General features: G+C 36.5%; 1 protein-coding gene across 1 annotated transcript in view; it reads left to right on the forward strand.

Annotated features, from left to right (window-relative positions):
- The window catches only part of Atr (ATR serine/threonine kinase), a 110,460-nt gene that overhangs the window by 57,935 nt on the left and 27,038 nt on the right, over window positions 1-25,487 (forward strand). The window contains exons 26-36 of the mRNA XM_059268384.1: window positions 402-539; window positions 1,582-1,774; window positions 3,759-3,937; window positions 7,145-7,309; window positions 8,414-8,505; window positions 12,921-13,012; window positions 13,441-13,618; window positions 14,471-14,650; window positions 15,558-15,717; window positions 18,967-19,146; window positions 24,964-25,106. Coding sequence (XP_059124367.1) covers window positions 402-539; window positions 1,582-1,774; window positions 3,759-3,937; window positions 7,145-7,309; window positions 8,414-8,505; window positions 12,921-13,012; window positions 13,441-13,618; window positions 14,471-14,650; window positions 15,558-15,717; window positions 18,967-19,146; window positions 24,964-25,106 — 1,700 coding nt within the window. The remainder of the gene's footprint in view (window positions 1-401; window positions 540-1,581; window positions 1,775-3,758; window positions 3,938-7,144; window positions 7,310-8,413; window positions 8,506-12,920; window positions 13,013-13,440; window positions 13,619-14,470; window positions 14,651-15,557; window positions 15,718-18,966; window positions 19,147-24,963; window positions 25,107-25,487) is intronic.

Below are 25,487 nucleotides of genomic sequence, written 5' to 3' on the forward strand. Positions count from 1 at the left end.
CCAGCCTCATACTTAATGTGCTGACTCAGCATACTTTTTTTGTTACTTCTCTTAAGGAATTAGTACACTGAATTTAATAATAGCTAAAAAAGATAAACTAGGAATGTTAATCTATATCAAAACATAACACATTGACAAAGAGCTATAAAGGCGCTAAGGCTGTTTACACTAATGTAAGCTAGCAGCTAGCTCTTACACTGCCTATAGGGGTCTCAGGAGTTCTGGCATTTGGGATCAGTTAGAGAGATGATCTGAAGTTTTCCTTGCTTGAATGTACATCCTTCACTGCATGGAGAAGATCTACTCAGTCATGAATTATTTCACATGCTGCATTTTAACATTCAAGCAATAGAATAAAATGTGTAAAACTACTAATCTTTCTTAACTATTTGAGTTTACAGGTTCGTCATGAACTTGCGAGTAAAATCTTTACATGCTGTAGCATAATGATGAAGCATGATTTCAAGGTCACCATCTATCTTCTTCCACATATTCTAGTATATGTCTTGTTGGGTTGTAATCAAGAAGATCAGCAAGAGGTGAGAGTTATTTATTTAGTTTCAGACACATGTTCTAAACATGTGAAATTTAGTTTCTCTAACATATTAGTATTAGAAGCTGTAAAGTAGGGGCCAACAAGATGGCTCGGTAGATAAAATGTTCTGAGTTCAATCTCCTGATTCTGCAGGGGAAAGAGAGAACTGAGAGAACCCTAAAAGTTGTGCTCTGACCTTCACATGCACACTATGGAACACTTGTACACACTTTCTCTCACTCACATATACAAATACTAAATTCTAGCACTTGAGAGGCAGAGTGGCAGGAGCATCAGGAGTTAGAGGTCATCCTCAGTTACAGAGCCAGTACAATTTGTATTACATGAGATCCATCTCAAAAACAAAAAACAAAATCTTATCTTACTAGCTTTAAAAAAATGTTTAATACAAAAAAGCCTAATATATTATCAATATATTTAGCTATTTGCTCTGAAATTAATTATAATCACTCTTCTTAAAATTTTTTATTTATGTGTGGGCATCACATACATTTGCAGGTATCCAGGGAGACCAGAAAAGAGTGTCAAAATCCCTAGAGCTGGAGTTACAGGCAGTGTGAGCTGTCTCATGTGTGTCTTCTGAACTCCCGTCCTCTGAGCAACAAGCACTTTTAACCACTCAACCGTTACTCTCTAGCCCTTTTTACTTACTCTTTTATGTGTATGGTGGTTTGCCTGCATATACATCTGTGCACCGTATGTATGCCTGGTGTCCACAGAGGCCAGAAGGGAGTATTTCATCCCGTAAGACTAGAGTTACGGATGGTTGTGGGTCAACATGTGGTGCTGGGAATTGAACCCAGGTCCTCTGCAAGGACAGCAAATACTCTTACCCACCAAACCATCTTTCCAGCTCCCTGTTTAGTCATTCTCAGTTTTTCTTTCTCGTTAATTTAGCTATAGATACGATTACTATTAATCTACTGTTTTTTAATTATTGCTAGAATGTTTGGTTTTATATATTAGATATTAATAAAACGTTCTATATAGATGGATGCATTATTAACTATAAATTAATTACTTAGGTTTATGCAGAAATTATGGCAGTGCTAAAGCATGATGATCAGCATGCCATCAGTACCCAAGACAGTGCATCTGATCTGTGCCAATTGAGTACACAGACCGTGTTCTCTATGCTTGACCATCTCACCCAATGGGCAAGGCACAAATTTCAAGCATTAAATGCTGAGAAACTCCCACAAAACAAACTAAAAGGAGGTAAGGTCAACTTAATGTGTGCATACTGTCTTATAATATCCACCAATTAACTTGTCCTTGTGTTAATTCTACAATTTAAGCATTAGTGGTTTTTTGTTTGTTTGTTTTTTTAAGACAATGTCTATGTACATTTCCACATCATGATCTTGATTCTCCTTGCTCATGAGACAACCAAACCAAACTAGTGGGAACTCATGAACTGTGGACCAATAGCTGTGGAGCCTCCATGGGACTGGACTAGGCCCTCTGCATAGGCAAGACAGTTATATAGCTTGATCTGCTTAAGGGACCCCTGGCAGTGGGATCAGTATCCATCCCTAGGCCATGAATGGGCTTTTTGGAGTCTATAGTGTGACATCTTACACAGCCTTGGTCCAGGAGGAAGGACTTGGACCTGCCTTAACTGAGTGTATCAGGCTCTGCTGACTCCCTACGGGAGGCCTTGCCTTGGAGGAGTGGGAATGGGGGGTGGCAAGAAGCTGCTCTTTTAAGTTCTTACTCTTACACATGTGGACAAGATACATAACTAATTTTTCTTTATATAAATGGGCTTTCTCCCTTAGGAGATTTTGTGAGGCTTTGATGAGATGATATATGTGAGTGTAAATTGTGAGCTGTGAAGTAGATGATAGAGTGATATTGTGATTTTGCTACTCCTTACTGTAAGTTCATTTGCTCCCTGTGCTTCGGTGTATTGTGTTTGTGTATGTCGTTTTCACATTTTTAAGTTTTAAATGTTAAAGGAGATTTTTATTTTATTTATTTTTTTTGGTTCAAGTAGTATCTGTTACCCAACAGAATCTGCAAAGACTCTGAGCACACTGTTGTGCTACACAGTGTTAGAGCTACTAGTCTGTAATTTTGTTTTTGTAGGATTACAGCTTTCACTAACAAGATTAAAGAATCTTCCAGAGTAAAATGAATCTCATTAGAGTTATCCTACCAATTAGCCCCTGTGATATAATCACTTGATGACAAGAATTATATTGATCACACAGTAATGAATTCTTTCCATGGTTTTGAACCACTTTTTTTATTGCTCTTCCAGTTTGTAGATGGTTATAATCCTATTGCTACTGTTATCCCTCAGCCATTCTCATGGCTATCACATTTTTCTTGCTAGGTTTTAGGGCTAATATTAAAAATTGACAATCTGATAACTACTAAGCAGATTTTCACTTACAAAACTGTCAGTTTGAAAACCATTCCTTTTATCCATGTGCCTGTTAAAGACAATAGATTGTTGTTTCACAAAATTTCTCTGTATTTGTAGACAGTTGCCTGTTGACAGGAATGTTTTCTATGGAGTATGATTAAGTAGCAGTTAAGTGTTTGTTCCTAGTTCTCTTTGTGAAAATTTTACTGTTAAAAGCAAGCACTAACTTGCCTATTATTTTCATTAACACTGCAATTAAAATTCCATCTTTTGTGGGGGGGGGAGGGTTAAAATTCCATCTTTTAAGATTAACATTTGGGGGCAAGGAATACAAATAGTTCAGAGAACTTTTGCCTAGCATGAACAAAGGCCAGGACTCAATCCTCAGCACTTGAGGAGGGGAAAAGAGCTTCTAAACTTTAAAATAAAAGTCCTCTTCCATAATTCTGAACTTTTCTTACTGAATAATTGTGTCTTATCAGAATAATAAATACTTTTATTACTTTTACTTTGTTTTCATACATTTTTAACATTCAATCCTAGTTTTACATTTACTCCTTGAAGTAACTTGTAAGGAAGGCAAAACAAGTGTCAATATTTCCCTTTAACAGATGAGAAATGGGTTCAGTGAGTTGAATAATGTCCACAGTTAAGTTAATAATAATGGTAGAACGGGAGCAAGATCCTCTGAGCAGTCATCTTGTTCTTCGATGAGGTCTAAATATTAGCCCTTAATGCATTTGTATTATTTAATAAAAAAAATTAAATACTTTATCTTCCAAATTTTTCTTATCAGTCTTTAACTACTCTTTTTTTTTTTTAATCCAGTATCAAATGTGAATTTTGAAGACTATCAGAGTGTAACTCGTTTTCTAGACCTCATACCTCAGGATACTCTGGCCGTAGCTTCCTTTCGCTCCAAAGCATACACACGAGCCGTAATGCACTTTGAGTCGTTTATTACAGAAAAGAAGCAAAATATTCAAAAGCATCTTGGATTTCTACAGGTTTGAAATTAATATAATGAATTTAATAATAAAAGTAACATTGGCAGTCATTTATGGTGATGTTAATTTTATTGACTATTTCAGACATTGTGCTAGGTACTAAATATTTGTAATACTTTAGATGCTTACTGATAGTGGGAAGAGATTGACACGAATTTGGTATAGTATCTAAGTGTGTTGATGCTTCTGTCCTGAAGAAGGGCACTGCATTTTCCTTAAGAGTAGGGAAATGAGGGATCCAGGAATAACTTTATGTCGATGATGTCTGAAATAATAATAGTTATTAGAGATAGCTCCATGGAGTTGAGAAAGAGTATCATGTATGGAAAGAGTAAAATGTCAGTTTTAGAATGACATTTAGCGATGATAAAGGAAAAGATCCTATGCCATAGAGAACCTTACAGGGTACGTACTGGGGCAGTATTATAGGATCTTAGCTAAATGTCTGTAGCAGTTGTGGAAGAAGAGTATAAAGGCTATGATTCAAGGCATTACTGTTGTCCTTGGGAGAGGCAGTGACCTCAGTTTGGGGTAAGTGAGTAAGGAGATGTGAGGATGCTGGTGAAACAAAGGTTTCGAAGATAATATGCTGTGTAAGAAACAAAGGAGGAAGTATGTGGGACTAAGACAGCATACCCTTTTGTCTCAGTACTATTCTTGCTAAAAAGATCAGTGTCCTCCATGTTACCAAGTTTAGTCCTTATTTTCTTAAACTCACAGTATCATTTGATGGGCCTTTCTATTCTCATCAAGAATTTTGAATTTAGCTGTTTTGGTGGTACACATTGAGAAGCCCAGCACTTGGGAGGAAGAGGCAAGAGGATCAAGAGTTGAAGTTCAAGGCTGTCGTGGACTTCATATAACTTTGTCTCAAAACACACAAAACAAGTGTTTTGTTCTTGGTTTTTGTTTTTTTTTTTTCTTTTAACCTAGGAGACATTTGCCTTTTCTCCTGTGGCTTTGGGAATATTTTCTTCCTCCTGGATTCTGTTTTCTCTGGTTTCTCTTGCCAGTGCATCCCCCTACCTCAAAACTACTTTACTGAGTCATACCTGGTGCACAAAAAGTAGTACATGTGCAACATGATGTTTGTAGATAATATACCCACAAACAGTCATCATAGTCAATACTAGGAACATCATTACTTCCAAAAATTTCCCCCATACTCTATTGATGATTGATTTTGTGTGTGTGTGTGTGTGTGTATGTGTTAAAAGCACTTAACATAAGAACATTTATTGAACTCTAAACATGCAATACTATGCTATTAACTACAGTCAGTGTGGCTTACTCATCTTGTATAATGTTGTACAATTGTGTAAATAATTCCCCAGTCTTCACATCTCCAGCTCCTGATGAGCACCATTTCTTCTCTGTATGAAGAACCTAAAGTAGTGATCATGTATATCCATCCTGTGTGTCTGTTTTATTTGCCCTGCAATTCTTGAAGCAACAAAACAGAGAACGTAAGTGCTTTTTCCTCCCTGTAGTCTATTTTTAATTTCATTTTGCTTTTAAAAGTTTTTATTCAAGCAAGAAATATTTTTGAAATTGTACAGTTAGCACACATATATCTGCACCCGAATACCACAATTAACATTTTTCAGTATTTGCTTTGTCACATATCTATCCATCCATCCCACACTCCCCACCTTCAGTTTCCTTTTGCTTTTTGTTGTATTTCAAAGTAACTTGCTGGCATTTGTGTATTAGGTCTTGTTTATTCCTAGTTTTCCCCTTCCACATAACAAACCCTGAACCCAGATCAGATATCTTAAAAGTACTTAGTGGCATTTATCAATCTGTTCTACACTTCAGATACAAATAAATGAGCTTCAAGGACAGAGCAGCAAGATCTCTAGCACTTTCCAATACTCGTGTCTGCTCAGTTATCTGAATTCCACAGTAGTGAGATGTTCATTTGTGGCATCTTTTGTTCTTTCACAGTTGGTTGCAGAAAGTGTAGTAGTCAAGATCAAACATCTTTCCAGATGTTCTAGCTAAAGATGTGGGCTCATTCTTGACTCTACTTTTTTTTAGTTCTGTATCAAATTTATCTACATTCCCTGCCAATTCTGCCTGATTCCATACCTACCTCTCACAGCTCATTCTTAACATAATAAGCCAAAGTCTCTTTCATTTATAAGCTGTTTAATTTTTCTGCTCAAACCATAAGTGGATAACAGTTTTGTTGAGACAAAAGCCAAAAGTTCCATCTTGGAAAAGTTCCACCTGCCATCTTGGAAATGTACATGATAATCCCAGTAAGATACTACTTCACATCCACTAGGATAGAGTTCTGGAAACACCCACAGCTGGTTCACTTGTCCAGTGACAACTGCATCTCTTTGCCTCAGAGGTGATGCCCTGCAGTTGCACGAGAAGCGTCTTCTGAGTGCAGTCCATTTCAGCAGCGCCAGTGCTGCTCTGTGTGCACACAGGTAGAAACTCCAGCGTCTCTCTTTACTTTGTTTTTTTCTGTTTATTTCTAGTGTTGTTTTCTCTGCCTCTAAAGAGTATCTTGTGCTACCTGCTTCCCAGATTTTTATCTTTAAACTTGAATATCCCCTTTAAGCCAGGATGGTTTTCTTCTTTAGTTTGTTTATTATGGGGTTTTTCCTTGTTAGTTTGTTTGCTTGCTTGCTTTTGACAGAGTCTCATATGGCCCAGGCTGGTCTTGAATTCAATATGTAGTCTATTATTCCTTGTGTTCCTGCCTCTACTTTACAAATGTTGGGATTAAGGTGTGTACCCCCATACCTAGCCATGCCCAAATTATGAATTACTTGGGTTTGTTGAATGTTTATTCCATATCAGTATGTTAAAATGTTTATTTAAAATTTAAAAGCCTTTGAAATACAATAAAACACTTAAATTATACTCCACAGAAACTACTTTCATTTGGACTCAAAGAAAATTTAGAGTATGAGGGTCTCTGCTGTCCTCAGGATCAATAATAGTTATTAATGTGTTTGTATTTAAGTGTAATAAAAGTGTATAGGGAATAGGATGCTTGAAAATTGTTTGTAATTTTACTGTAATTCTGCCTGGAAACAAGTAAAAATATCAAAAAACAAGACAAAAGTCTTATTTACAGTAAAAATTTCTCACATGCTGTCTATGTGTGGTTTTGGCTTTATTTTTTATTATGTTTTCTCCTCTTATTTGATTGGGTTTTTGTTTTTGTTTTTTAATGGATCAACAAAGAAATTGTATGCTGCTATGCATGAGCCAGATGGAGTGGCTGGAGTAAGTGCAATTCGAAAAGCAGAGCCATCCCTAAAGGAACAGATCCTTGAACATGAAAGTATTGGCTTGCTGAGGGATGCCACTGCCTGCTATGACAGGGCTATTCAGCTAGAACCAGACCAGGTAAGATGATCATTTAAAAGCTGCTAAATAGTAATGGTTTCCAAACTGTCTTTGTCAATGTCACAATGTATCTGGAAAATGTTTAACACTACAATTTAATTTCCAGATCAGTAAAATTAGAGACTTGTGTTTTTTGGTTTCAGAAATTCTTTTCAATGCCAAATTCCTGACTTTAGAAATCCCTCAAATTAGGGCTGTGGAAATAACTTAATCAGTAAAGTGATTGCCATGCAAGAAGACCTGAGTTCAATACCCAGAATCCACATGAAAACACAAGGTGTAGTGGCATGCACTTGTAATACTAGCTAACTGGGGAGGCTGAGACAGGCAGATTCTTGGGCCTCCCTAGCTAACCAGTCTATCAGATTTGAAGAGCTACAGGGCATGAAGAACTGATCTCAAGGGGGAGGGGGAATCAAGCTGTAATTTATTGCTTCATCTTTTTTTTTTTTTCCTTCATCTTGTTTTTCTTGTTGAGGCAGGGTGTCATCTAGCTCATTCTGGCCTCAAACTGTCTTGTCATGGTGTTTGGTATTAATTATCATCTTGACAGAATCTAGAATCACCTGGGATATGAGATTTGGAGGATTATCTTGATTACTTTAGTTGATAGGTAGACCTGTCTTGACTGTGGGTAGGACTATTCCCTGTGGGGTTCTTGAAATGTATAAGATGAAGAAAATGGGCTGAACAAGTACCCCTGAAGTATTGTCTCCTGGATAGTTCCAGATCCCATCAAGTTGGTAATTAACCAAATTTATATTAATAACATTCTATCTGTTGACTTATGATGCATAATCTTGAAGCAAGATGCTAAAGATATTGAGTACTTTTACATTCTATATTTGATCTGTAATTGGAATAAATATGAAAAAATAAATTCAATCTGAAATTATTTTTAGATTTTCTATTTTTTTTTCTGTTACTTTCAGTATATTAGGACATTGGTATTGGTAGTAGGTGCTGCTACACAGTCAAGCCATATAGTTTTGCTAAACTAGGAAAGGTACATACAAGCAGGAATATAGGAAATTAAGCTGTTCTTATTCCCTCAGCTATATTTGAAATGAAATTACTGTCATAAATGTTTTTTTGTTTTTCTAGATCATTCATTATCATGGTGTAGTAAAGTCCATGTTAGGTCTTGGTCAGCTGTCTACTGTAATAACTCAGGTGAATGGAGTGCATGCTAACAGGTAATGTTTTATTAAAGAATAATTTTCTTTCATCATTCTGGATAGAGACATTTTGATTTTGAATTTGCAAGTGATTGTGATTTGCATGGATTTAGGTAAACTAAAGTAATGAAATATTTTATATGCTTTTATTATGTTGGAGAAAGCACCAAGATTATTACTGTAGGGGCAGGGTTTGATGGGAGATGCATGCATGTGTGGAGGTCAGAGGACAATGTTGTCTAGTCACTTCTCTCCTTCCACCCTTATATTGCTCCTGAGATCAAACTGAGATGTCAGGCTAACACAGTACATGTCTCTCCACTGCATATTCTTGCTAGCCCTTTTCCTACTTTTTAATATTTTAGTCTCCCAGCTAATATCTTTTATCCATCAAGTCTAGAATCGTTCTTGAATTAGATTGTTCTTTTTGTTTTATTTTGTTTTTCAAGACAGTTTCTCTCTAGCCCTGGCTGTCCTGAAATTCACTGTGTAGACCAAGCTAGCCTCAAACTCAGAGATCCACTTGCCTTCACCTCCTGAGTGCTGGGTTCATGGGTGTATGCTACCACACCCCACTAAATTAGATTGTTCTTTAAGCCAGGAACGTTTCAGAGTTACCTGTCACTGATATGACTCATATAGATAGTTCCCTGACTTCAAAACTCATCCAAGCTCTGACTGTAATATTAACACCAGTTGTTTTCTATGTTGGAAGCAGAGGAACAGGAGAAAACTTTTGAGTGATTTTTGAAATACCACTACAGAATTGATTTTATCTAAAAGATTCATAATTATGAAAGCAATCTTCCTAAAGAAAAGGGATTTATTGTAGTAAATTATACATCCCCCAATAGCAACACACACACACACACACACACACACACACACACACACACACACACACACACACACCCCAAGTTTGCTCATGGCAAAGATGAAGGTTAAATACTTCCTCCAGTTGAAATATTAACTGAGGAAGTTATCTCTGCTCTTGAAGCAGCTTTCCCTGAGATCCAAAAATCCCTATTTTGTTATACATCTTACATCCCAGATATTCTAGGTAGGCAGATTTTTCCACAAGGAATGGATCTCACTTAATCAGAGAATATAGATTATGTTTGTAGTTAGACACTGAAAAAGTTTATCTTCAGTTTCTTCAAGTTAAAGTCAGTGATTAATAAGGACCTCTGTTCTGTGTCTGAGACAATACACTCACTTTAGTGTGATAGTTATCACAGTGGAACTCCTGAAGCAATGGGGGAAGTTGTGCAGACATGGGGAGATTGCTACCCGCTGTAGTTATGTTTCTGCAAATTGAAAGACCTCATGAATAAGGGATTGCTGGAGTTGTTCAGGGAATTTTGTCATGGCACAAATTGATGTGTCAAGTTCTTTAAAATATTCAATGTACAATTAGACTCCTTTTGTTTTCTGACTGGGACCTAATATATCTCAGTCTTTGGGCTGTGAAAAGGCTTTGGTCACTTCCATGAAAGGATACAGTATCATAGTAAAACAAAATGGTCAACAAGGGCACATATTGGGGGAGGATCTCTATTTGCAATTTAAACAGTTCTTTTTCTGTGCTTAACCTGGACATAATTCCTTTTAATTTATTTACTTTTATTAATAAATTCTCATATCCTAATCCTCATCATTTGGTACTTTTGGTATAAGGCTTGGGATGACACATCTCTCTGACACTTTAATAATAATATTTTTATCCTCAAATTTTGATACTTTAGCATCTGATGCTAAGCTTTTAAAACTGTTTTCAGTTAGACTTTTAAATTTTAAATATTTATTACCTTACTCTTAGCTTTGTTCTACATTGGTTTTGGTAACATTAATATTTAGAAATTGAAGTATGTTCAGTATATACTGTTTTTTTTTTTAGACTGTGGGCACAGAGTGGTTTTCAACAAGGTCTCATGTAGCCCCTTCACTGTGTAGCCACGAATGACCTGAACTTATGATCCTCCTCCTTTCACTTCCCAAGTCCTGGGATTATGGCTGTGCAATACCACAGTGGGTTTATTTGAACCTAGGGTCTTGTGCATGGTACGCAAGCTACTTCCCTATGCTGAGCAGGCCCACCTGCCCAGGGATAGCACCACCCATGGTGGGCTGGGCCCTTCTACCTGAATTAGCAATCAAGAAAATGCTTCATAACATGGCCACAAGCCAGTCTGATGAGAGGAATTCCTCAGTTGAGGTTCTCTGTTCTCTGGTGTGTCAAATTGACAACTAAAGAAACAAGGACAGTGGCACATGTGTATTACAGTTCCTCAGGAGATTGAGACAAAGGATGGCATAATAAGCCCAGGAATTTGGGGCCAGCTTTGCTAATATGTTGGGCCACCTTTTAAGAGACACAGAGAGAGGAATAATTACTGATTTTGCAAATCAAAAATTTCTAAATAGCTGAAAGTAGATTAAGAAAACACATATATTGTAGACAGCTGATTTTTTTTTTTTTTTTTTACATGTAAGTAACTTTCTTAAGTCCTTTTATTGGATATCCTATGCAGGACCCAACTGTCCATGACCCACACCAAAAATCCCATGTATTTTTAGAAGTGCTTTACTCTGTGTTGTTTTACTCTTTCTTCTATGATCTTATTTTAAGTTAAGCACTCAGATAATTTGATAAAGAACTGTGTCATTATTGGGGAATTAACTCTCTTCTAATATATGCCAACATACCTATCAAATAATTAGTGGAGGGTCAGCAAAATGCTCATTGGTGTAAAGGCACCTGCTGCCAAATCTGACTGAGCTGGGTTCAGTCTCAATGACCCACATGGTAGAAAAAGAAAACAACATCCAGTGAGGTTTTTTTTTATTACCTTCATGGGTGCTTATTGGGATTAATCCACAGAGTCTATTTAATGATCGAAGGAATTTATTTGAGGGTAAACTCATAACCGCAGGAGATTTATCGTAGGGTCTGGGAAAGCTGAGCTGTGTCCTACGCTGAACGGCTTGGTCCAAGATCTCAGCATCCAGAACCACAAGGTAGCCAAGAGGGACCATTGTACGTACATCCCACCTCTTAAGGGTCCCCAGTGGCCACGCCCCAGAGGCCAGTAACTCAAGGTCACAGGCAGTTGTAACAGCTACAGCTGCCTCACTAGGGGCGGGGCTTCAGGGCATGGCTCAAACAGCTCCCACTACATCTCCCCCTTTTGTCTAAATAAGAAAGTTCTAACCTAACACAGAACTATATACAATAGGAATGGTTATCAAGGAGAAATAAAGGGTAATGACATAAACAAATGGAACTACTACCAACAAGAACAACATCAAACAAGAGACACATACTAAAATCCAGAGATATCTAGAACATAGGTAAATGGTATGCTAGAAAGATTATTTCAAAAGCTGTCCTATCCTGAAGAATCTGAATCTAGTACCTAGTATGTTCTAAGATACGAGAAGATTGTAACCGTAACTGTTAGTCTTTAACCCCATCAAAGACCTGAGAAGGAATATAATAATACATGAGAAAATGGAAAAATGCACACAAGCAACTTTCAGAAATCTTTGAGAATAGACAGAGAGAGCTGGCAGCCTGGACAGTCACCTGAAGTATCTCAGCACTGTTGGGGCATCCAATTTGGCTAAAGGCCTAGAATATCTGACAAACCATTTTTAGAAGTGGGAATTTTGAAAGACCATCTTACCCTGTCTTGGCAGAGTTCAGTAGTTGTTTTTACTTGTTTCCCGCTGATCGAGAAAGGACAGCATTTGTACTGTCAGCAGTTGAGGTAAGGGCAGGTCTTTGCCCAGCAGGCTATTATGCGCCAGGAAGAAGACAAACTTCCAAATGGAGGGCCTTTAATCCCAGCACTCGGGAGGCAGAGCCAGGCGGATCTCTGTGAGTTCGAGGCCAGCCTGGGCTACCAAGTGAGTTCCAGGAAAGGCGCAAAGCTACACAGAGAAACCCTGTCTCGAAAAACCAAAAAAAAAAAAAAAAAAAAAAAAAAAGCCCAACATTCTCTCGGGATCAGATCAGTGCTGCCAGGAGCAATCAGTGTCTCATGTATGCATTGCATACAAAATAAATAGGTTTTCTTGGAGGGGTTGTTTATTTGCTTGGTTGGTTCGTTGATATTTTGAGACAGTCTCACTATTTATGCCTGACTGGCCTTGAACTCACAGAGATACACCTGATGCTGCCTCGCTGAGTGCTTTGATTAAAGATGTATAACATCATGCCCAGCTCAATAAAAATTAGTGGAAATGTTCTTCAGCAACAAAAGACTTAAGATTTTCTTGGTGTTTTGGGTAATTATTTTGTATCACACTATGAAATATAGTATAAATACAAGAGAGCAGTAAATAAGTAAAATGTCTAAACCTATAAAATGTAAATGCTACTTTAAATGTAAATAAATTAAAATGTAGTTGATATGCATTTCTCTTAATAGGTCTGAATGGACAGATGAATTAAATACATACAGAGTAGAAGCAGCTTGGAAACTGTCACAGTGGGATTTGGTGGAAAACTATTTGGCAGGAGGTAAAGTTACTTCTTAAAATATTAAAATAATAGCAGCTTTATTATGCTATAAATATTCCACTTTAGGGGTTAGAGGGATGGCTCAGAGGTTAAGAGCACTGGCTGCTTTTCCAGAGGTCCTGAGTTCAATTCCCAGGAACCACATGGTGGCTCACAACCATCTATAATGAGATCTGGTGCCCTTTTCTGGCATGCAGGCAACATGCAGACAGGACACTGTATTTGTAATAAATAAATCCTTTTTAAAAAACCCAATTTAGATAGTTTAGCAACATTCACAATTAATCTGGCCTATTTTATGATTGCCTGTTTAGTTGTTTGAAGTAAAATGAAGCCATCTCTTCAGTATTTCTGCTGCCCGTCTTATAAATGCAGCAAAGCTGGCTCCTGGACCCACTCATCACAGCATTTCTTGACTTATATTTCAGATGGGAAATCTACCACGTGGAGTGTCAGACTGGGACAGCTACTGTTATCAGCTAAGAAAAGAGACACCACAGCTTTCTATGATACATTGAAACTAGTGAGAGCAGAACAAATTGTACCTCTTTCAGCTGCAAGCTTTGAAAGAGGCTCCTACCAACGAGGATATGAATTTATTGTGAGGTATTTGGGGATACCACTTTTATATTTCCCACTTATACATGTCACCTGGTACAGTTTTTTATGTTTAAATAATTCTGATAATATTTTTATTATATTGCTTGACAACACAAATTGGTTCTTACATTCTTTTTTAAATGTCTTAATATAGTCTCCTTTAAGTCTACTTATTCACCTGAGGAAAAAAATCTTAAAAAAATAAATGCTATAATTGAAGTATTAGAAGTTTGAAAACCAAATACAGTTTTTTGTTGTTGTTGTTGTTGTTTGAATTTACTGTATTTTGTATGGTCTTCTTCAGTAACATCTTAGGGAAACTAGATAATGGATCACTGAATTTAATTTCACTCTGTAGCTATCAGCTATATTTTTGTACCTTCCAACAGTGAGTCATAGACACTGATTATTATAAAAACGCAAGGTATGGTATGACTGTATCATGGCTTCTGTCACCTAGGAAAAAAATTATCAATTTACAGGTTTATTTTTGCTGTATTTACTATATCAGGCACTTTTGTATTAGTACCAGCATTATATAAATATTTCATATTCATAATGAATCCATATTTTATTTTCATGTTGGCAGTAAAGTTTGATTCTTATACATTTGGATTTAGATTTTACATATCCTTCAATTTAATTCACAAGAATTCTGGGGTGACATCAAGCACTAAATGTTTTAATGAGAATAAATTGGTGTTTACACTTAATTTTAAATCATAAATGTTGCTGTTTATATAGCAAGAAAATATGTTAAAAGTTTGGTTTTCATAGCTGATCTAAAGTGCATACTTAATATGTGAAGTTAATAAGACTGAATGTGGTAACATTTTAACATGCTCTGTCTGTTTTCAGATTGCACATGTTGTGTGAACTGGAGCATAGCATCAAACCACTTTTTCACAAATCTCCAGGTGACAGTTTTAATGAAGAGTCTCTGAACTGGGCAGCTCGACTAGAAATGACCCAGAATTCCTATAGAGCCAAGGAGCCTATTCTGGCCCTCCGGAGAGCTTTATTAAGCCTTAACAAAAGGTGGTTCATTTCTACTTTAAAAAAAAAAAAAGTCACTTGCCTTGAATTTAGTATCATGTTCATACTTTCTTGGGTAGTATTTTTCTTTCTACATCTACATTTCCTATTTACAGTTCTTATGAACTCATTACATAGTTGAAACAAACAGACCACAATAATCAATTTTACCAAGGGCTGGAGAGATGGCTTTTGGTTAAAAGCACTTGCTGTTCTTGCAGAAGACCAGAATTAGGTTCTAGACACCCTCTTGGTGGCTCACAGTCATCTGTAACACCTGTTCCAGGGGGTCCAATACCTTTTCTGGCCACTGTGGGCACCAGAAAAAACATGTAGTGCACAAACAAAACACTTACACACATAAAAGTAAATAATTAAATTTTAAGATAAACTGAAATTATAAAATGTTTAAAGAAATTTTTAAAGAATCAATTTTATAGCCATGCATGATATTTCATGCTTATGATCTTAGTACTCAGGCAGCCAGTACAGGAGGGTCTTCTTAGCTGTCAGTGGACCTTTATAGAAAACCTTGTTTCAAAAAATGATAATATGAAACATATATGTTTTTATCTTTTTGAAATGTGACTAACATATCTTGGAAGGTGAATACCAATACAATTCAAGAATAAAGTCTTCTGCTGGGATATATCTAAGTAGTAGAGTACCTGCCTATCAAATATTAGACTTTGGATTTGATTCTCAAATACCAGGAAAAAAAAAAAGCAACAAAAATAAATAAATAAAACCTAGATAGACTTATAGGATACAAATGGAACAGTATAAAAAAACAATTAAAACTAGTATTTGTTTGTTGTTGGTTTACAAGGTAAGCATTGAAATAGTACACTGAGAAGGTTCTGGGTTACAAAAAGCTGTTTAACTTATTTTTGCTACATTTATTTCTTAGGCCCGATTACAATGAAATGGTTGGAGAGTGCTGGCTGCAGAGTGCCAGAGTAGCCAGAAAGGCTGGGCACCATCAGACAGCCTACAATGCTCTCCTTAATGCAGGAGAATCGCGACTTGCAGAACTGTATGTGGAAAGGGCAAAATGGCTGTGGTCCAAGGTACTGGCCAAGGGAACCTCATCACAAAATGTTCTGTTGGATTTACATGCTTCTGTCAACATCCAGCTGGGAAAACCCTGAGTTCAAATTCAGAACTCTCCTTTTCTGTCCTTTTCTTCATTCTCTACTATAGTCTAGGTAGGAAGATTCCTTCTTCTATTCTGCAGTCCTCAAATACCTTCCTTTTTTAAATCTTATGGTAAAGTTTTCTCAATTTTCATCCGTCCTAATATTTCTGAGGAAAATACCAAGTCTTTATTTTACTTTGTGTATGTAGTAGGTACTCAGTATGTACTTAAATGTGTATAAATGTTTGTAACACTTTCTTGCTTATTGATGTTGGGAAACACTTCTATGTGGACTTGCCAGTGTTACTATCAAGATGTACTTCTGTCATCCCGTCAGGAAGGGCTTAGCTTCAGAACAGATACTCTCAGCAGCCCCCAGATTCCAGCAATAGAAATAGGAACTTTTTTTTTTAGATTTATTATGTATACGGTGTTCTGCCTGCAGGCCAGAAGAGGGCATCAGATCTCATTACAGATGGTTGTGAGCCACCATGTGGTTGCTGGGAATTGAACTCAGGACCTTAGGAAGAGCAGCCAGTGCTCTTAACCACTGAGCCATCTCTCCAGCCCCCCTGGAACTTTTTGAATGTATGAACTACTTACGTATTTTATGTCCTGTATTTAAATGATAGTCACTAGTTTAGAATTAATAGTAGGCACAGAATGTATTGCAGTTGACATTTTGTAGCTAAAGTGATGCCATATGTGATTGTAGAAACTTGGTGACTAAGAGAGGACAGAGGAGATGTTTCCTGGACCAATGGGGAAAGTGGTAATTGAGCCCATATTATGTGTGCTTGTGTTAGTCCTTGTATTGTCTAAACTCAATATGCTTGAAATGCAGTTCATTACCTAATAATACCTGTTTCTCTTCTCACGTTGCTTATTTTTCTGAACCAGCCTCACTTCCATCCCTTTATCTAAAACAAATCTGGGCTTTATCTTAAACTCTTTCCTCATTCAACTTTAGGCTAAATATTTGCTCTTTAACTTTAGAAAGATCTTGAATCATCTCTCTTTTTCATCCTGTTTTTTTAAAATGATTCATTTTATTTTTATCTTATATGCCTACATGTCTGTGTGAGGGTGTCAGGTCCCCTGGAACTGGAACTACAAACAGTTGTGAGGTGCCATGTGGGTACTGGGAATTGAACACAGGTCCTCTGTAAGAACAGCCAGTGCTCTCAATCACTGAGCTATCTCTCCAGCCCTACCATCCTATTTTAATTCACGCCATTATTTTCAGCCTCTAACAATGTCAGCAACCTTCTTTTGGATCTCATAATTTCTCTGTTTATATTACTGTAGTCTGTAACCTTTGCAGAATGTATTTTGAAACATACTGCTTCTTCAAAAGATTCAGTACTTCAAAGTATTCTTTATACAGTTTAGATTGTCTAACTCTGGGAAGTACACAAGGCCATTTCTGGTTGAGTGCTATGCTATCCCTTCAGCTTCATTTGTCCCTGTCTCACAAATACTTTATATAGGTTTCACCTAAAATGAGGCTGCTGGTGCTTCTCAACTTAGGTTGAGGTTCCATCCCAATAAGCACATTGTAAGTTGAAAATGCCTTTAAGGCAGAAGTGCATTTTATCTATCAAACCTAACAAACACTGAAGCTTAACAGTGTTAGTCACCCCTTTCTTATTTTAGCTTTGCTTTCCCTGCTTTTAGTAACCTCAGGTCAACCTGTGACTGAGAATATTAAATGGGAAATAGTAAATTTTAAATAACTTACACTACAGTGTATTCTTTAATTGTTGTTTTATTATTAGTGATTGGTATTAATCTCTTATTGTACCTTATTCATAAATTTAATTTTACTGTGGGTATATATGTTTGAGAAAAACCTAGTACCTGTAGGGTTTTTACTGTTCACTATTTGAGGCATCCATTGGAGGTCTTGTAACATACCCCTATAAAGAAAGGGGACCGCATACTGTTAAGTATCAGTTGTTTACTTTTATCAGTATGTTGACTGGGAACTATGGCTCACTACCACTGCTTGGTCATAGGTCATAATTTAAAGTATTGTTAGTGTAGGCCTGTAATCATAGTACTCAGGAGACAGAGATGCAAGAAGATCATCACAAGTCAAGGGCAGTGTGGTCCAGATAATGAGTTCCATGCCAGACAGGGCCATATAATGACCACATCCCAAACCCTCAAGCACATAAATTCAAAATTTGTGTTCCTAGAGCTGAAGACATGACTAGTAATTAAGAATATTCATTCTCTTGTAAAGGACCTGGGTTTTAGTCCCAGCATCCACATCAAGTGGCTCATAACCATCTGTAACTACAGTTCTTGGGGATCTGGTACCCTCTTCTGGCCTTTGAGTACACCTGCACCTATATGGTGCAAGTACACATACTCAGGCCCACACTCATACACATAGAATAAAATCTAAAGTGCCGTTCACTAAATTATGCGCCAGAAAGATTTCTACTCAGTTTCTAAGACCAAATTCAGATTTTTTTTTTCTGTTTAAGATCAAAACCAGATATATATATTTTTTAATCTTTCCTGACTACTGGTCTCTTTATTTTCCTGTACCTTAGATTTTGGGGACTCTTTTCTCTATCCCTAAAATACCCATCTGTGTTTCTATCTTATAGCACCTCAACATGTTGGTGTTTTACGTAGTTTGTTTCCTCAGTTGATTGTGAATTCTTTTATTCTTTTTGTTTGGTTGCTTGGTTTGGTTTTGTTGGGATAAGATCTAACTGTAAACAAGGCTGACCTTGAACTTTGTGGTCCACCTGCCTGCATCTTCTGTGTGGTGGAAATATAGACATACAACACCAAGTCCTGTTAACTGAACTTTTTAAGCCAGAGATTTTAATTTATGGATCATTGTTATTCCAAGTCACCTGTATATATCTTCAGTTCCTTGTACTTTAATTTTAAAAGGAATGAGCAAATGGATAGATGATTAAAGAATTCTACATGAAATCAGTCAGTGCTTCTTTAGAACTTTAATTAGGAGTGAGAGATAAAAATTAATTTACAAATGAATTTGTAAAGGCAAGGTTTCTCTGTGTAGCCCTGGTGGCCCTGAACTTAGATTCACCTACCTCTGCCTCCCAAGTGCTGGAATTAATGACATGTGCCACCACTGTCTGGCTAAGAATATATTCTTAAATTAAAAACTTGTTAATTATCTTTTTTCTTTTAGGGTGATGTTCACCAGGCACTTATTGTTCTTCAAAAGGGTGTTGAATTATGTTTTCCTGAAAATAAATCCCCAACTGAGAGTAAGCACATGTTAATCCATGGACGAGCTACACTGCTAGTTGGCCGGTTTATGGAAGAAACTGCTAACTTTGAAAGCAATGCGATTATGAAGAAATATAAAGTAAGTATATATGTAATGTAAAGCATTTGTTTTTTTATGGATGAAATGATTTTTTAAGTTTGTATTGAAGTGCATATATATATATATATATATATAATAGTACTCAGAAAAACTTTGCATAAATAAAATCATAAGTATATGGAATTACCACAAATAAATACATGTATGAAAACTACCACTCCAAGTTAGAAATTGTTGCACAGTGAATCTATTCTTTAAACCAACTACCAAATCATGAAGAAGTATAATTAGCACTCTATAACCCCCTCCTTTCACCACAGTAATACTCTTATCTTCCTATACAAAGTTAACCATATCTGAGCCTAAGTGCTTTTAGTTAGGTCTCATGATTTAAAGCTTGCTATATAGTCAAAGATGACCTTAGAATTCTGATTCTCCTGCCTCCTTCTCCTGAGTGCTAGGGTTTGAGTGTGCACCACCACACCTAGTTTAATCTACTGCTGAGACTTAAACTCAGAACATTGTCTATCTTAGGCAAGCACTCTACCAACTGAGCAACATCTCCAACCCATGGAATTTCTTTGTAAAAAATAATATATAACTTCTCTACCAGGTATTAAATTTTGCAAGATGATAATATAAAATTATAAAAAACAAATCTCCCAATAATGTATGAAAGAAAATGGAAATTCAGAATTACCTAGGACTTTATTCTAAAAATTCGTAAAAATTAATGAAGTAGAATTATTTAGAAAATAGATGAATGGTTTTCAGAGCTGGGGGTCAGAGATGGGTAATGATAACCAGTCACTGCAGAGTTTTGTGGGGTTTTTTGTTTTTGAAGTGATGATGACAGTGTTCTAGTATTTGGTAATGGTGATGGTTTCCCAACTCTGATAATTTTTTTTAAAAAAGGAAACTTGAAAAGTATGAATTTGGCCTTGGGGATGTTGCTCAGTGGTAGAATGTTTGTCATACAAGCTTAAGAACCTGAGTTGGATTCCCAGCTCCAACTTGAAAAAGCCAGGTGTTGATGGAGTCCTGGCTTGACATGCAGGAGGCCCTGTGTTATGTCCCCAGCACCATACCAACTCTTTGAGTGGTAGCAAACAGGTCTGTAATATCAGTGCTCCATAGGAGGAAATGAAAGGGTCAAGAATTCAAGGTCATCCTCTGCCTCATCCACTAGCTTGCCAACCAGAGCTATATAAGGTCTGTCTGCAAAAGCTGGGTGCCATGGTATGCATTTGTAACCAAACAGGTGGAGAGACAGGTGAACTCCAAGGACTTGCTAGCTGCCAGTCCAGCTGAATCAGAGGTTAAGTAGAGACTGTTTCTCCAAAAGAAGGTTGAAAGCAATCAAGGAAGATACCCGACATCAACCCCTAGCATTCACATACACATTCGTACACATACATCTGAATGTGTACACACATATCTACACATATAAAATAAAGTGTGAGCTTTATAGTATGTGAATTATACTTAGGCCTATCCCTTTTTAAATTACCTAAATCAAATTTAAGTGGAGTGTGGTGGCACACACCTTTAATCTCAGCACTCTGAGTCCAAGTCCAGCTTAATATACATAAAGATTTCCAGAGCCGTCAGAGCTATATTGTAAGATCTTGTCTCAAGAAACAAAAATGAATTGAAAAATGTAACTGTAAAATGTTTTATTATATTTATTTGTGTGCATGTTTGTGTGTACTTGGCATATGTGTACACAATAAATTTTTATTTTTAAAAAACATTTCATTTTTAATTATATGTATGTATGTATATTTATAGATATGGGGGTTAATATGCATATGAGTGGAGGTGCCTAAGGAGAACACAGAGAGTGTTGGATCCCCTAGAGCTGAGGTTGTAGATGATTGTGGCAATGGGTATTGAGAACCAACTCAACAAGTGCTTTTAACCTTGAGTCATCTCTCTACCTTCTTTTTAATCATTTGTAAAAATATAAAATGAAAAAAATACCACAATCTACAAGTAACTAATGCTTGGAGCTAGGAAGCTGTGTAAGAAAAAGATAATGTTTGACTATCTAAATAGCTAACTTTACTTCAAAATGGGCTTAATATGCCTAAAACTGAAACACTAAACTTATAAACTTAAAGATAAAAGATATAGAGGGAAATCTTTTTTTACTTTAGTTTAGGTAAAAGTTTCTTTTCTTAGGTCAAAAAAAGCCTTAACCAGAAAAGAAAGCTCATAAATTGGAGTCCCATGAAAGCTAAAGCATACTGTAGAAAAGACACTGTCAAGAAAGCCATTGGCTAGGGGGAAATATGCTGTGTATCTACCAGCAGGCTTATATGTAAATTATAAAAATCTCAGGACAAATAACTCAATATATCTATCAAAACCTGGAATAGACACTTCTCACATCCATATAAATGGATGAAAGGCACATGAAAAGATGTTTAATGCCATTAATTAGTAGTAAGGTGAAAATTAAAATCACAGTAAAGTAACCAATGGTCAGAATTGCTAATGTCTAAAAGACTGGCAAACCTATTATCGTGACAACTAGGTTGCCTCATGGTTGGTAATTGTAATTTTATTCATTAAAAACAAAATAGGCCATCTGGTCTACCACAGAAAAATGAATAAGCAAAACTATGATGGGGTTATACAATAGAATGCTACTCCACAATTATTAAAAATTCTTAGGTGTGGGGCATAGTGGTATACACACCTATAATACCAGCACCCAGGAAGTAAAAGCAGAAGCATCATGAGTTCAAGGTCAGCCAGGGCTATAGTATGAGACCAGGTCTCTGAAAAAAGAAAGAAAAATGAGCTTTTGGTACACGCAGCAATGCACATGTATATCACAGACATTTTTAATGAGAGAAGAGGGATGTGATATATGCATTTTTTATGTCATATTAAACCAGAGTAAGTAATACATATTGATAGAAATATCAATATTTGTCTGGCCAATAGGTACAGGACAAGACTTGTGGCAAAGGAAGGTACACACAGGAACTCCAGAAACAGTTGTATTAATAAATACTCATTATTTTAATTGGTGTCATTACACCACAGATATACTTATTTGTCAAAAGCCTATATACTCAGGGTACATAATTTATATGAAAATTATGCCTCAGAAAAATGGATGTAGATTTTTAAAAAGTACAACTTAGGGAGCTGGGGAGATAGTTCAGCAGTTAAAGTACTTGCTATCCTAGTACGAAAACTGTAATTTGGATTCCTAGAAACCTATGTAAATGGTGGGAATATGTGGCAGCTCACCTGTAATTCTACCCTAGGAAGGCAGAAACAGGGCAGCCCCAGAACAAACTAGCTATCAATATTAGCCATATTGACAAACTCTTGGTTTGATTGAGGGATTCTGCTTCAATCAATAAGGTGGAAGAGCAATTTAGGATGGTTCCAGAAATAAAGCTCAGGTCTCCACATGTGCACTCACATGTATACAAAAACATGTATATACGTATACATTCATATACCACACACATGAGAAATGGAAAAACAAAAATATAAAATAAAAATCAAAAGCATTTAGAATAGCATCAAAAATAAAAAGTATCAGAATAGGGGATTTAGCTCAGTGGTAGAGTGCTTTAGCAATCGTAGAGTCCTTGGTTAGGTCCTCAGCTCCACCAAAAAAAAAAAAATAACAACAAAAAAAACCCATACAAACTGAACAGGTTGCATGTATGCATTTATGAGTGTGTGTGTGTGTGTGTGTGTGTGTGTGTGTGTGTGTGTTACTGAAAAGGAAGCTATTAATTTGAAAGAAACCAAGGAATATATAAGAGGGTTGGGAGGGGGAAATGATGTAATTATAATGTCAGATTTTTTTAAAAACCTCTATAGTAAAAAAATTTCTGGAACATTATTGGGTGAGCTTTTAACTTTATTTATTTATTTTTATATGTATAGGTCTTTAACCTGCGTGTCTGTCTATAAACCATACACCTGGTGCCACTGCAGGCCCAGACAGTTCCCCTAGAGCTGGAGTTACAGTTGGTTGTGAACTGACATGTGGGTGCTGGGAATTGAACCTGGTTCTTTGGCAGAGCATCCAGTGCTCTTGACCACTGAGTAGTCTCTCCAGCCCTTGTGTGCAGCTTTTAAAAGACCTAAATAAATTGGGAGTGTAGCACAGTTTTGAATGAGAAGACTCAATAATGTAAAGATGTCATTTCACTATAAAATGACCTGTAAGTTTGATGTAGTCTTCATAAAAAACTAATAGGTAGTTGACAATTGGAATTTGAGAGTTATGTGGAAATGCAAAGGCTTATAATAACCAAGAGATTTTGTCTCTTTAATGTCTTAGTTTTTTATTTTGAAATAATCAAAAACTTAAACATTAGGTGGCAAAGGAAGCACAGAGAATTCCTGTATGGAATTAGTTTTCTCAAATTTAAGTAACTTGTACAACCATAGCTCTCTTTTCAGAAATCTTACCACTTTTGTCAACAGTGTCTTTTTCGTGTCTGGAATCCAGTCCAGGATCCTATCTAGTATTAGCTGTCATATAGCCTTAACTTATACTCCAGCATAGCCAAGACACCTTTATAGTGTCATATGAGGTTGAATGCAGACAGAAAATAGATGGCAGATTAAAAGAGATAATCAAAATTTTAATAAATAACCATGTTAAAGGAAATCAACAAAGATGGTGGTGAATCGTTACCACTTCTAGGTCAGAAGGAACAAAATGGGAGAGAATATTTACTGAAGTAACGAATTATTACTGTAGGAAGGAGTCATTGGAACACGCCTTGAACTTACAGCTCAACAGGAAGAAAACCATAGATTTTAACAACCTTGACTCACTCCAGCTTTCTAATCTCCTAGACCTGATTAGAAGCTACAGGGTAAACAGGCTTAATGATAGAAGTCATCAGTGCCAATCTCTTGCATCCCTAAGCAGGGTGGAAAAGCTATAAAGTAGTAACTATATCTGTTGGGGAAACCAGAGACTAACCAGCATACATACATGTCAAGACCTATAAAGGTTTTATAATCAAAATACTATATTCGTATACAATTAGATAACCCAGTAAGATAGAATAATTTTGTAAACAGACAAGTTGTAAATTATTATTGAGTACTGAAAAACAGTTCTCAAGACATGGTGCTGTGTCATTTAGATGTTTTACAGGGGGGAATAATTAATTGATCTCTTCTTTACATCATAAACAAATCAACCATTAGTCTAAGCCAGGACTTCCTTTTTAGGGATGGGGTGGGTAGTTGAAGTCATTTCTTTCGTTGTATCTCTGGTTCACCTGGTCCTCAGTTGTGCAGCTCATATGAGCTTCATACTCATGGCACTTTTGCCTTAGCAGCCTCAGTGCAACATGATGAAACATGTCTACAAACAAACCAGTAACATTAACCATAGGAGAAACTATAATTTCATAAGAGGCTCATATCATGAATATAATCTGACCTAGCATGCCTGCATAGGTTTTGTGCAAGAATGTTTTATTTGAGGTGGGTTTTGGTTTCCGATTGTATGGGGGTTTGGATTTGTGTATGTTGTTTTGAGACAGTATCCCAAATTGGCCTGGAACTCACTATATATATATCCTAGGTTTGTCTCAAACTTACTGAAAGCCTGCTACCTGAGCTTCCTGAATGCTGATATTACAGGTGTTATCTATCACACCTGGCTAGAATATTTATCAACACCATTTGAGCTTATTATTCTGATGGAATACTATGTATGAAACCAAAGTTAAAACACAACAACTTGAATTTGCTGTGTGCTGCATACTTTTGATATTTAATCACCTATTAGTACTTTGTGCTCCAGCCTAGTATGAGATTTGTTTAGATATGTGTCTTATGTCTTTTTCATAGGATGTGACCTTGTTTCTGCCAGAGTGGGAAGATGGGCATTTCTACCTTGCCAAGTACTATGACAAATTGATGCCAATGGTAACTGACAACAAAATGGAGAAGCAAGGTGATCTCATCCGGTATATAGTCCTGCATTTTGGAAGGTGAGTATGAGAACCACATGTTTAGATTAAATATGGTGAATTTTATCACATACCATAGCATATTCAGGGAGTTTTCTGTTTTACTATGCATGGATTCATTCTACCAACTTAAATGAGAGAGAATATTTTTCCTTCTTTTTTTCAATGTTTAATTTGCCTTTATTTTACATGTATTAGTGTTTGCCTACTTGACTGCATGTGAGTATATTTACCATGTGCGTGTATAGTACTCTTGGATGCCAGAAGAAGGCATCAGATCCCCTGGAACTGGAGTTACAGATGACCATGAACTGCCTTGTGGGTGCTGGGAAGAGAACCTAGGTCCTCTGCAAGTACAACCAGAGCTGAGCCATCTCTCACAACCCAGAATATTTTCCTTCA

The sequence above is a fragment of the Peromyscus eremicus genome, chromosome 7 (assembly GCF_949786415.1).
Source record: "Peromyscus eremicus chromosome 7, PerEre_H2_v1, whole genome shotgun sequence".
Classification (NCBI taxonomy): Eukaryota; Metazoa; Chordata; class Mammalia; order Rodentia; family Cricetidae; genus Peromyscus; species Peromyscus eremicus.